Raw genomic sequence first — 12,862 nt, 5'->3', positions numbered from 1 at the left:
ATGGTACACAGGAAGCCTAGCACTAACAAAACGTAGAAGCCACACAGTTACAAATGCATTGAGGAGTCCCTGCCAAGCAAGGTAAGCACGATGAAATGGAGAGGCAGCAAAGGCTAGCCCGGCCAGGCCACCCCAGACCAAGGGTCATGTGGGGTCTTAGGCAGGCAAAAGCAGCCCGGGACAAAGCCCTGCACCTCCAGGATTCACAGAGCTCTCCCTCCCAGGGCATCAGGTAAAGTAACAGTTTAGCTCTTGCCACTGTAGCTAAATGTAAATGAATTATTCTTAAAATACTGTTAGTGGTTTGGGCCACATTACGAGTTGGGGGGGAAGGGGGATTACGGCAGTAAATCAGACGCAATACCGTCCAATTGAATTACCGTTACCGCCACTTGGTCTGGCGGAATTACCATTACAAGTGATGGTGGCAGAGTCAATCCCCATTTTTGGTGGAATTATTGCTGCAATAATTCCTCTGATGTTGCCAGTGGGAGTATTTACCTCCGGCATTATGCTGGAGGTAAATTCCCCACTCCAGGGCCATACTCTTAGTATGCCGGTGCAGGAAAAGTGGCAGTAATTCCGTTACCACCAATTTTTTGCCACACTTGTAATGAGTCCCTTTATTTTTGAGTATTTCCACACTATGGGTCCCATCATGAGTTGGGTGGCATTCCAGCGGTGAATCCAACAGAATAACCTGTGGAATTACTGTCACTGCCACTTGGCCTGGCAGAATTACTGCCGGATTACAAGTGGTGGGGGCAGAGTTAATCCCCATTTTTTGAGAATCCATTGGACTCTATGGGGCATTTTTGGCAGAATTACCACCACAGTAATTCCGTTGATTTTGTCTTGAGTTGGTAAGTGGTTAAATAATGTTTACCAAATACAGATGTTTACAATATGGTGGAATTCAAGGATGCACGCTGGGAAACCTATGAGCAGAATTCATAGTCTCGATTCTCTAGGCAGGGGCATAATTCACCAACTCTCAGACAAACCTATGCGATCTGAGGCTACTACAGTGGTGATTTGGCGTATTATAAAAAAAACTATTAACGTAACATCAGTAGCCATATGAGAAGCCACAAAGCAGGCACAGATTCATTTCCCCAGCAGTTACTGCTAATTGACCACTACCCTCCTTAGGACCATTTCCTACTACAGACAAGTCGGATCACACCAGAACCCTCAATGCTTGGGATGTGAGAGTTGGGTTCACCTAACTCGCTGCGTTTTCATACTCAACTTCAAACCTCTCCAAGGCTGAGAAACAGATTCATTATCCCAGAGAGATCATGAGTATATATGGCTAAAACAGCCTGTTTAAAGGAGTGCCTTATTGGGCCGCTCCCTGCACCGCACTGGAGATCAGGCGCCTCCCTGCAGTATGCAATCTATGCTCTTTTAGATGCTGGGTACAATATCACCCACCCCAACGTGTTGGTACTCCTTTATTAACCTCAAAGGATGAAAGGCTGAGTTAAGGTGTTTAAGAATAGACTAAATCAGTGTCTCACCCCCTGAAGTGTGACCGAAATAAACCTTTAATGCGTCTAGACATTATATAGAATTCCAGAAAGACAAATTTGTTAATCCTATTCTTTCTTATTTAGGGTCACTGCTCAAAGTCTTATACTTGAGGAACCACCTGTATTTAAGAGGCCTGAACAAGAAAGCCAGCAACCCCACAAGCAAAGTGCCACATGGCGCTGGCCACAGCCCAGGAGCTTACACAATAAGAAAACAGAAAAAAAGCTTTTTAAAAAATTATTTTTTTTTTTTTTTTTTTAAGGAGTATCAAGGGAGACCGCAATGGTCGCAGCTGCGACCCCTGACAACCCCCAAATGACATCCCCGACTGTACTTTATCTTTTATTTTAAATTCATAACAACCACAACCTCCTTAAAAGAACTTGGCTGATTAAGAGGCACAGGAAAGATCAAAAGTGACCAACATTGAACAAGGTCTACAGTGCAAGAAATAAAACATTACTCACCATCCAAAGCAAAAAAGTGCAAGATAAAGACCCAGAAGGGTGGCGACCACATGCCTAATTAAAGGGCTGGTTTTGCTTGCATGAAGGTAAGTCCGAAACCACACAGCTGCAATCAACGCAAAGATTTGACACACTACGAAGTTGACCTGCGGAGAAACCAAAATGAGACAATGAATTAGTTTGGATAAGCAACGTCCTTGGCCAAAGAGCAGAACAGAGATGACGCAAACACTGATCTGAGAAGAGATAAACCATTCAATGTTTCAGCTCCTAGCTAGGCATAAAAAGTCACTGCCCCCTAAATTCACCATTCCTACCCGCCAAGAGTCAATTATCACTACCCAATGGCTGGTGGAGAATGCATATTTTGAGGCCTGATCGAGTGTATATTTTAAAAGCACATGGCACTGGCAGTAGGCACGGTGAGAGACAAAACAGAAGAGGGTCGAGACGGAGAGTGCTCAAGAGGTTCTTCAATAGGGCCAACCCACTTGGACAATGCTCAGGGTTGGAATTGAAGGAGATCCTGCGTGGTTCTTGGAAAGCAGAAACAGTTATGATTTAGGAGTTACTCCTCCATTGAGAGAAGCTGCTGCCCTCAATCTGACAAAGCTTTTGTTGTTCCATCTAAGTCTCCATCTAGGTGCGTCGTAAATGTTTTACAAATAGGAACGTTGGTGAAGGGCCAACTTCTTTTTCAAATAATATCCTTAGCAGTGTTACATTTGCATACAATGAGATGTGCTGCTACGTGGAAGTCGATTCAGGGTGAAGGTACCAGTATATTTCGATCTTTGTGATCACTGCGCCGCCCCCAATATCGACTTTCAAATTGCTGACTCCTATTATGGCTCGGCAATCACATAGATCACTGTGCCCTCCATACCCCCGCCCGCCTTATCCCTATCCACTTACCTTTTCAGGGCACGCTTCTTGGAGGGCCGCTATCTCTCCTCTGTCCCTGCGGCGTCCTTTCTCTCCCACCAACACGGGTCTGAACTGACGCCGCAGGGTCTTTTTTTGTTGGTCACTACTACCGCCTAATGGAAGCAGCAGACACCCCGGCAACCCCTGTACCCCACTACACCAACAAAGGGAAGCAGAGGAAACCCTGCTCGCATTAATCGGTGTAGTGGGGGTCAGCATGTTGGTACCGCGCAAAGGGACAGTAACATGTCGCAGAGTTCCGGGTGAAACCTTTGTATGTTTTCATTATTTCTACCGATGGCAAGAACGCCAGCCAGTCACCACCTGTACTCTTCTTGACCCTGCATCCCACCACCTTTTCCCCTTTGCAGCACCCTACTATATGGGGTGGTAGTTACCAGGAAAGACAGCAGCATTTCTGCTTCTGCCAAAAATACTACATTCTGACACCAGGTAATCCGTGTAATTCATTGGATACTACTTTCCTATGGCCAGTCTATGAAATCACAAGAGCAGTTTACTGAGACACCAATTGCAAGGCGTGGGTGGCAGATCCCCTCACGAGTGGACGTGTGAAGCTGGTCGGCGCCACAAACCAGTGATGCGATAGTGGAGCCTCATGTTTATCAAAAACACCCTAATAAATGGAAGGGGTCCGTCTGTTTTTCCTAGGTGATTTGGAGGGCGAGTTCCACAGATTTGCCACTGGAAGGCATAGGAAGTTACAGCCACTCCTTGCACCATTTTCGTGCTTGAATAGTTTGTGGGTGACTTGGCGGTGTGTGTATTTTGAATTTTAGGTCAAATAAAAGGGCCCGTAAAAGAATCACGGTTTCCTATCAGGGACTTGGCGCATAGTTCTGTATCGCTAGCTGTTCCAACGGGGGAAGGGATGTGGGAGGCAAAGGTGTAGCACATTTGTGTAGACCAACTAGAACCCTATCAAACATGTGATTACCATAGCTTTGTCCAGAGGAGTGATGCAGGTAACGTATTGGCACAGGAGGCGAGGTTGACGATTTCCAATCACAAAGTGAAGTTTGTTCTATGTTAAATATTCCAAGCAACGTATAGAAGCAATAAAAGTGCCTACACAATTCCAAAACTACAAAACATAACACCATACAATAAGAAAATGTACAAATGTTATGATGCATAAAAAGCAATACATAATTCACACACACAAAGAAAACAATTACACCTTCTTTATGAGCTTCTTAAATAAAAAAGGGGTAAAGGGCCCTCTTTTTTTTGTTATCGGGGCGCCTGTATCTAGAGGGAAATTAGTGAACTATATAGATACAAAATGGATACAAGCTACCCCTCCCTTCTCCACCTGAAGGTATGAAAAAACCACTCCACTTAAACAGACACCTAACATTGGTCTGTAATTTTCATCAAAAACCAGATCCCTCTGATTTAGTATAGAAAAAACACAATTTTATTTGTCATCATGTTGTTAAAAAAGCCCCACTGTTAGGGCTTCACCCTAAAACAACATACACATTTGTTATAGGACTTCAATTTGTGGTTGGCACCTTATTAATAGTCATATAGTGTTTCAACAATATACAGTTTGAACCATTATAGTGAGGTAGTGAAAAGGTTAGTGAAACAGTGACTTTATGTGATGTTGCTATTCAAAACATATTCCAAGTCGACACTGTTGGTGTTTCTGACATAGGACGAGAAAACTGCTGTCAATGTCTCTTTCTAGGCTTTGTGGACAAGATCTTGTAACTATTTTACAATTTACTTGAGTTTTGTCTGCCCTTTGAGACAGTTGTTCCACAGTCCTTTGTATTACTCTTTGTTATACTTTGATTCAAGCTTATATGCCTTTCTGACTCTTGGAGCCTGGTCCTTCTAAGATTGGTTAGCCTTTGTAATGAGTTGACCCCCCCCTACCCCACGGCCCTCTCCTGGGGTTGCTCAGTTTGGCTATTTCTCCTCTTATCTGGTTCATTTAATTTCCCCTCCACTTTTCTCTCTGGTTTCCTCCAATGTTTATTTCTTAAACCAAAGGGACCTTTCCCCCTCTTCCTAGGGTGTTTGCGCCCAGTTCTTAATCTTCTCTTTCAGCATTAGTCGTTATTCTTTTGATCACATGAACACAGTTCCACTTTAATGGCTTTATATTTAGTATCTCATCAATTTAACTGGGGCTAGTTGCTCCATAACGATGCTCCAGCGGCCTCCCAATACTCCAGTTATCGCTGTATCTGCAGGGCAATGCTGTCAGGCTAGGCGCTCCCTCTGGTTCTTTTCCTCTATTCCAGATCTCGTGCTCCTCCTGGTTGTTTATCACGCACTCAGTTCTCTCTCTCTCGTGGGGACAGGTCTGGATGCGGGTCACAGGGAGTCTCGTTCACTCCCCCAGCTGGGTGGTTTCAGCGGGATCTATGATCACTGCGCCGCCTGCAACTGCGATGGCCAAAATGCTGATGCCAGTCACAGCGCGGCGCAGTGATCATATGAATCACTGTGCCCCCTTCAACTGGCCTGCATTACCCCTCCCAACCCCCTCACTCCACTTACATTTAGGGCGGCAAACTTCTACGTGTGCCGTCCACACTCTGAGATCCTTTCGGTGTCGGCTCTTCCCACTAACGTGGGTTTGAGCGCGCGCCGCAGGGTACTTTTCTTTCTTTTTTCTTGCGTGTCCCCCGCTTTCCGAAATGGTAAGCGGGGGGACACCCCGCAAGCCCATTACTGCACCCAGGAAGACCGGGGTACACCCCCGCAACCCCCGCTCTGCTTGGGCACAGTAAAAATGTCACCCTCATTTTGTGCGCCTCCAAAGTCCAGTGACTGTGGGGGCACACAAATGAGGGTGACATTTTTGTACAATACCGTTTCAGCGCTGTTTGATGGGCGGACGGCCACCCAGAGTCATTGTGGTCATGCCACCACTGGGATAAGGATTCCATTTCTCCCAGACTTCCCTTTTTATGGAAACACTGGGCCTTCCAGCATTTCCTTCTGATGCTCAGGACTCTTCTGAAAGTCGCAGGCTTCGCGGTTCTCCTGCGCTACGCCTCCTCCCGGAATCATTTCATCAGGGGGCTTGCTTTAGTCTTCTCTGTGCTTCACCTCTCTTCGGCGTGCTCTCTTTTTGCAGCCTACTCGTCTCTGTTAAATGCATGTCTCTTATTAAAAAAGACAGATCCTCCTCCTTGTGCATATAGGGATATTTTAGTTTTGTCTTCAGACAAGTTCCTGGATCTTATAATGTTCTTCATAGCCGATAGTCCCATATATGCCACCATGGTGGATGGTCTAGGGAGTTCCTCACTGGAACAGGAGTCCTTGTCCCATAAGGGGGGAGTCGCCTCCTTGGGCAGAAGGGACGAATACCCTTGATTTGTCACAGCATGCTACTAGCTCTCTCGCCTCCATCTTGAATGCGAGCAAGGTTTCTCATCCTGTAGGCTCTCTGATGGGGCCCAATTAGCATCATCTAGACAGTACTAGTATATTACATGTTTACTGCTGGCTGCCAGGCTTTGCCTCATTTAGAAAACGGTGACCATATTACACCCTCCTGCAATTTGCCCAATGACTCCAGGGAATATATGGCCAAGACCGAGCCATGACGTCCAAGACTTGCTAGAGAAATCTTCTCCCTCCCATTATGCTCCCACCAGAAAGCCGAGATCCAACCAAGCATCACTTTTTAGACAAGCCGCTGCATTACAACCTACCTTAAGCCACGGCGAGTGACCCGCCCTTTCTTTGCCAGCTTACACATTAACAGTTCCTGAAATAAGGGCAGTCTTCAATCTCCTGACACTGAAGGATTACATTTCTGTAGTAGTCATGAGGCAACTTGTTGGCACGCAACAAAGCACCTTAATAAATAAAGGGCTGATGAGCTTTTCCATTTCCACAGAGGCGACTTGAGGCTTATAATCGCACTGGTCAATACAACCTTGCTCTACAGGAACTAGTAGAAGTCAACTTTTCACATGTAAAAACGTCAATTCTAGTCATGCAACACCAACGAATCAGCGTTTCACAAACTCCCTTGTATTGAGGGATTCATACTCTGTAGGCGGACATTCAACAAATAGAGAATACAGGAACTGCGCGAGAACAATCTGCCAATGTTCCCCACAGGTCGTGAGACCGATCCCGCCACATCCCTGCGTGTATGACGCACCCACTCAGGCATCCCAAGAACTCGCTGGTAGGCCTTGCCCAGGGCACATAGTCGATTGCCTGATCCACAGACGGCATAGATTGGGTCACTAGCACTCTTGTTTCTGCGCAGCGTCTTTATACAAGCATTCGTGCAAGTGGGTTTGGCCCTGGGTGTGCCCGTACGTTCCAGGATACTGGAACAATGCTGCTATTGCCATCACATGAGCTTTGCGAGCCTGGCTGCTTATATATTTTTGTTAGAGTATTTAAACATTGTATTGCTTACCCCTGAGCACAGGGTACGTGGGTGAGCAGTTCAGCTCATTTTTAGGCAGCAACTGTGGCAGAAGCCACCAATACCACATGTGTGCGTGTTCTATCCCAAAACAGGTGTTTGGCGTCTTTCCAACAAATGTGACATACTGGCAGAGCACCATCTTTCAGAGAACGGCAATAAAATGTTATCTAGTGTACATGGCGTCCAAGAACGTCATGGTTTCACATTTCTAAAGTTATTTTCCTTTTTTTTTCAAAAGCAAGCAGAGAACAGATATGTTCACAACTAAACCATCAGGGTTAGACTGGTGGTGCCTTAGTTGGTGATGTTATCAGGCAAACATGCAGGGGCCTAAAATGCTATACAGGTTGTGACGTAGTTACTTTCACTGGAATGGCCGTTGGAGAGCCAGTAGTAGCCGTCTGCTAGATGAACTGACCCCTGGGGTTGGGGGTGGAGACTGGACAAAAAATGCATGGAGACCCTGGCCTGGGAGACGGGGTCCCAGGAACAACCAAGGTTGAGACAAAATAGTTGATGGGCCACTCAGAACTCCAAAACCACCTTGTAGCTTAGACCAGCCAGAAAACTCCAGTGGAGTATGTCAGGCACAGGAGTATTGCTGACATGCACGGGACGGAGACCAAGCTTTCCTACAGGTTGACAATAGGGACCAAAGGCAAGCGAATGCTTAAGTCACGACCACCTTTTTTTGGGGACAGGAGGGAGAGACCAAGGATAACCTCAGGATCCTGCTGATATGGGAAGAGTATAAAGGGCAGTAGGCAACGAAATCCTGCTGGAGCGGCAAGGGTTGAACTGATGGTGCCTAACCTTAAAATGGTGCTTGATCCCGTTGTAGCTTCTGCCAGTCACAGGTAGATGCCATCTGTAGTCATGAAACCATAACTCTTAGTATTCTAGAGCCATAGGAGAGCCCTGCAACCCTGAACACTGGGCCAAGGGAAACACACCATACCAGGACCAAACGCTTCAAAGAAGTGAAACACATGGGCGGAGGGGGGCCCTTTTGTAAATGGGCAATCACAAACACAGAGGCTAAAGGGAAAATGGACCCCCAAATGGAATCTTCATTGGGGCAAATAGGCTATCATCACTTGTATGAATAGAGGCAAAGGCCTAGAGACTTAAGACATAAGGGCAAAGTTCCAAAGAGTTAGGGACCCAGTTGTGAGGAAAGGAGGCTGGAGAAGCAGCAGATGGTCAAGCCCAGAAGCCCAGTGCGGATAGCTTGTCTTGGGAGGATAGTTTAGGGGCAACGTGCTCGCCTTGGAAGCAAGACGACACGGAGCAACACAGGTTCGATCTCCGGGTCCGCGCTTAGAAACCTCTGGGTATTAAGTGTGCTATAAATAACCTATCATATCATATTATATCAAAGCTCAGAAGCGAGTGAGGCACTATATCCCCAGATTGTGAAGTTTTCAGGGCACAATATATGTCTGGGACTGATTCAGAACCTGAGACATAATATTTCTAAGTACTCCGGGGGCTCTAGCACAGATGCTGCTATTATCTGAAAAACGACCAACAAGTTTGCAGCCTTTGAAGTCAATTTGTAGGTCAATACATGCCATATAAATTGGTTGCTTTTTCAGATTTACACATTTTTGAATGATGAAATAACAGCTTAAATGATTGATCAACTGAGGACAATGCTTTCTACAACCAGCCTGGGCATCAGTTCATATATGAATCCCTTCACACATGAATACATTTAGAGTACAATTGTGCCTGAGGGTCTGATATAATAAACTAAACTAAATAAGTCGCGTAAGTACTGCTTAAGTGCGACTAAATTCACTAAGCTAAAAATAAATTGTGTAAGTAGGACTTAAGCCATTTTTTGAGTATAAGTTGAACTTAGTAAATAACTCGCACAGAGGATCCTCCTGTGTGCAAGTTTTGGTGCAACTTACCTGAAATGGCTGCTTCAGGTGGGTGTGGCCAGCCTTTTGAGTGTGTGCCAGGGATGTGTGTGGGTGTGCATGGCACAAACACCCCCAACGAGCAAGTTTGCTGGAATTCACTAAACATTTCAAGAGCTGCAAAAACCATAAGTGACAACTGCAGAATTATGGTATAAATGTGTTGTTCTGAAGTGCGAAAGTTACAATTTGGTGGTGGAAGAGAGTGGACGGATAGACAAGTGTAGAGGTGCAAGGGAAAAATATTTGTGTGAGAAAAAAGAATTGAGAATTTTGGTATCGTAATTTGACTTGCACATTCTATCGAAGTTAGACAGGCTATTTTGTGGTCTAAATGTGTTTTCTTAGTGAATTAGTTGCAACCTACACGGGATCGTGGGCAGAGTTCTGCCTGATTGCAGTGCCTGCTTAGTGAATACCGATTATTTGCATAATTTACACTTAATTTGGGCAAAAACAGTGTTGATGTAAATTACGCACAAAGTTTAATTAGTAAATCGTTCCCATATATGTGGGGCTGATTGATTAAGGTACAAAAATAATGCAATTAAAAATAAAATCACTAGGCTCAAAAAATGTAGTGTAATTAAAACTTACACTAAAAAGTGGCTACTTAAGTCCATATTGCGCTTAGTAAATCCGCCCTTTGAGACGATAATTAGTCGGAATGTCCCAGTTGTCATTTTTATAGATTGGCACAATGAACACACTGTGCCAGCGCCTCGTAATATTACACAAGTTTGGCTCTTTAAAAAAATATGTAAAAATGAAGCTCAAATTAAAGGATCACTTTTGAATACGTTGATTGGCATTTGACAGGGTCCAGCAGTCTTCATGAAATGCTTCTCTACTGTGGGCCTCTTGTAAAACAACAGGCAAAGTTGTGCTGTATCCATACAAAGTGTGCTATAAAGCACACTCCCTCCTATATACATCCGCCAGCCATCACATAGCCTGTACCATGTCAAATACCTTTTCTCCAACACTCACTCCTCCCTTGGGCAGCACCCTTCACTTCTCACCTACCTTCAATATGCAAAGATCCCCCTTCTCCAAACCTCACCCCGATCCTCCATGAGGCTAACCCCAATTGATGGGCAACATGCTTTGCTGGTGATTAGCACAATCACTCCCACTCCTCCTTTGCTGTCCCAAATGATGCTTCAAAACACATCCTTCACACGGTCCGTCCCTCTCTTGCAAGACTGCCTGTTCTTTTGTTCCCCTTGCTCAAAAAACATTAGCTGACCTCTCTGCCCCAAGCAACTACCTCTGGTCTCAATCACCCCACTTTTCCTTATGTTACTTGAGCACCTGGACTCCAAAAGGCTAACCCAACAACTCTCTGCAGCAACCTCTGCCATTCTCCCCAGGGAGACAATCACCATCTCCACCCCAACAGGGACGAGCCTTACCCAAATCGCACGCTCGGTCACAAGGCTCGGCCACGGGCATCCCTCCTGTATAATGAACGTCCTCGACATCTCCACTTCCGTTGAGACCAGGGTTCACAACATTCTTCTCACCACCCTATCCTTGCTTGCCACCTTTGGATTGGCTGGCCTCTTCTCCTGTCGGCCCCTAGTACTCTGCTTAATGTGGCACCTCCTACTACTCGGTCACTATTCTTCAAAAGGTGTGGGATTCTATCTTCGTTTCACTACACTTGTTGCTTCAGACCACACCCGCCGCACAACGATTACCGCCTGAGTTTCTGCTAATACCCATTTGCCAATGACTGATGGTTTCGCCTTCCTCTTCCTCACCACTCACCAGCACATGTTCAGCTGGCTCACTGCCATTCACCACTGGATGGGATGAAAATGCCTTGTGCAGAAAAATCATGATTTGTTCCCCCTCTTCCTCTGCACTTTTCACACTCACAACTCATTTGCCTCGAACATCACCCTATCTCCTGTCTCCTGTCTCAGAAGCAACCCCATAGTTTACTTGCCCCATTACACCCACACCCATTACTTGGCTTGTCATCCTATCGGCCACTGCCACCCTCTACCGCTACACAAGATCTGCGCTCACCTCCTAACCACTTGGTTAAGGATCTGTGATCAATGTTCTGCCTCCCAGTAAACTACAGTAGCAGCCTATTCTGTAGACATCCCTCATATGCATTCCTTACCCAAGATAAAGCTCTGAGTAATAACACCCATGTACTGGTCCCATCATTCATCTTTACCAAACTCCTCCTTCAGTCACCAAACCTCCTGGTACTCGGCCCAAAGCGCAGCCCAATACAAGGTCTCCACTCTGGTCTCCATCCCTTCCCTTTTGGCATAAATCATCTCCCCCTACATCACCGACAGTCACAAGCTCTTCAAGCCCAATCGTCCACTACCCACTCTGGATCTCTTCTTTGCATCATCTAGATTCTGGTCGCTTGCTCCATCCACAGGCCTCTGCTTAACGATTGCGGCCCACTGCCTCCCGGTCCACCTTTGAGGTTCCTTGGAGAGCAGTTTGCGGTCATGTGATGCCTGCATCGGCCATTATCTCCACCTTTAACCCACTTTGTCTCCTTCTCCCCCAGCTGGCCTCGGCCTAGCGCATGCAGATAGTATGAGATGACACTGACTAACAGCCGCTTTATTTGTTGTGCATTATATCAGTGAACCCTCACCAGTTTCCTTTACTCTCACATCAAGCCCAGTGTTTCCATGACCCATTTAAGTGCTAAATACCACACTAGATAGTTTGTCCATCTCTTCTGAGAGAGGTGGCCATTATCCATATCTCATTGAAAATAAGAAGTACTCAATTTTGAAAGCAAAGTTACAGACATTCCAGTGTGTCATCAGACCCAAATTAAATACAAAATTCTGAAATATCTTGATGTAAAATCACCTAGATGAAAATATAGAAACGTGTTTAATGTCGATGAAAAGTGAAGGGAACTCCAATGAAATAAAGAAATAAAGTATACAATGCACGGTTCCTATGTATATTGGGGCAGGAACCCCTTTACAAAGCTTTTGCTTGTGGGAGTGCTATAGGGAGGGGTAGCCTGCTGATACACAATGCAAAACCTGGTGTTGTATGGCTAATTCAGCGGCATATTGATTCCACTCCATAGTGTTGCTGTAGGGATATCCCTCTACCACTTGCCTCTAAAGTAATCCATTATGTCCACTGGATCATGCGGGGGGGGATCTACAGTCCAAATCTCTGGTAGGGACTTCACCGACCAGATGTCCCATTAGACATTGGAGAATCTACCTTGAAATAGGGATACATGTTGCTTCCATTGGCTTACAAGCGCTGATGCATCGTTGCAGAGACGAGGACCTCAAAACACATATGCAAGCAATGGCGGCATCAGTGAGTGCACTAGGGGTACCGCAAACCCCCCTGCTTTTCAGGAAACCTCGATTTCCTTAGACATAAACCTCATTATGACCACACAAAATGGCCAAAGAGGATTTTAAAACAGGCCCAGCTCCAGGAAGTTGTATCTGGGTGGGCTGGGTTTGTGATCAGGGGGTCCGAACTTCCATTGGGTGTGGGAGTACGAGTACCCTAAAAAAGTGCTGCCATTAAACCAGATTTCT

The 12,862-nt window shown here is 45.7% G+C and overlaps 1 protein-coding gene across 1 annotated transcript in view; it reads right to left on the bottom strand.

Annotated features, from left to right (window-relative positions):
• MBOAT2 (membrane bound O-acyltransferase domain containing 2) overlaps positions 1 to 12,862 on the bottom strand; it is a 1,191,404-nt gene that overhangs the window by 823,428 nt on the left and 355,114 nt on the right. The window contains exon 2 of the mRNA XM_069606006.1: positions 2,004 to 2,149. Coding sequence (XP_069462107.1) covers positions 2,004 to 2,149 — 146 coding nt within the window. The remainder of the gene's footprint in view (positions 1 to 2,003; positions 2,150 to 12,862) is intronic.

This window comes from Ambystoma mexicanum, chromosome 4p, assembly GCF_040938575.1.
Source record: "Ambystoma mexicanum isolate Mex_15411 chromosome 4p, UKY_AmexF1_1, whole genome shotgun sequence".
Taxonomy (NCBI): domain Eukaryota; kingdom Metazoa; phylum Chordata; class Amphibia; order Caudata; family Ambystomatidae; genus Ambystoma; species Ambystoma mexicanum.
Note: the sequence above shows the minus strand (reverse complement) of the source record. Positions and strands in the feature narration are given on the sequence as shown.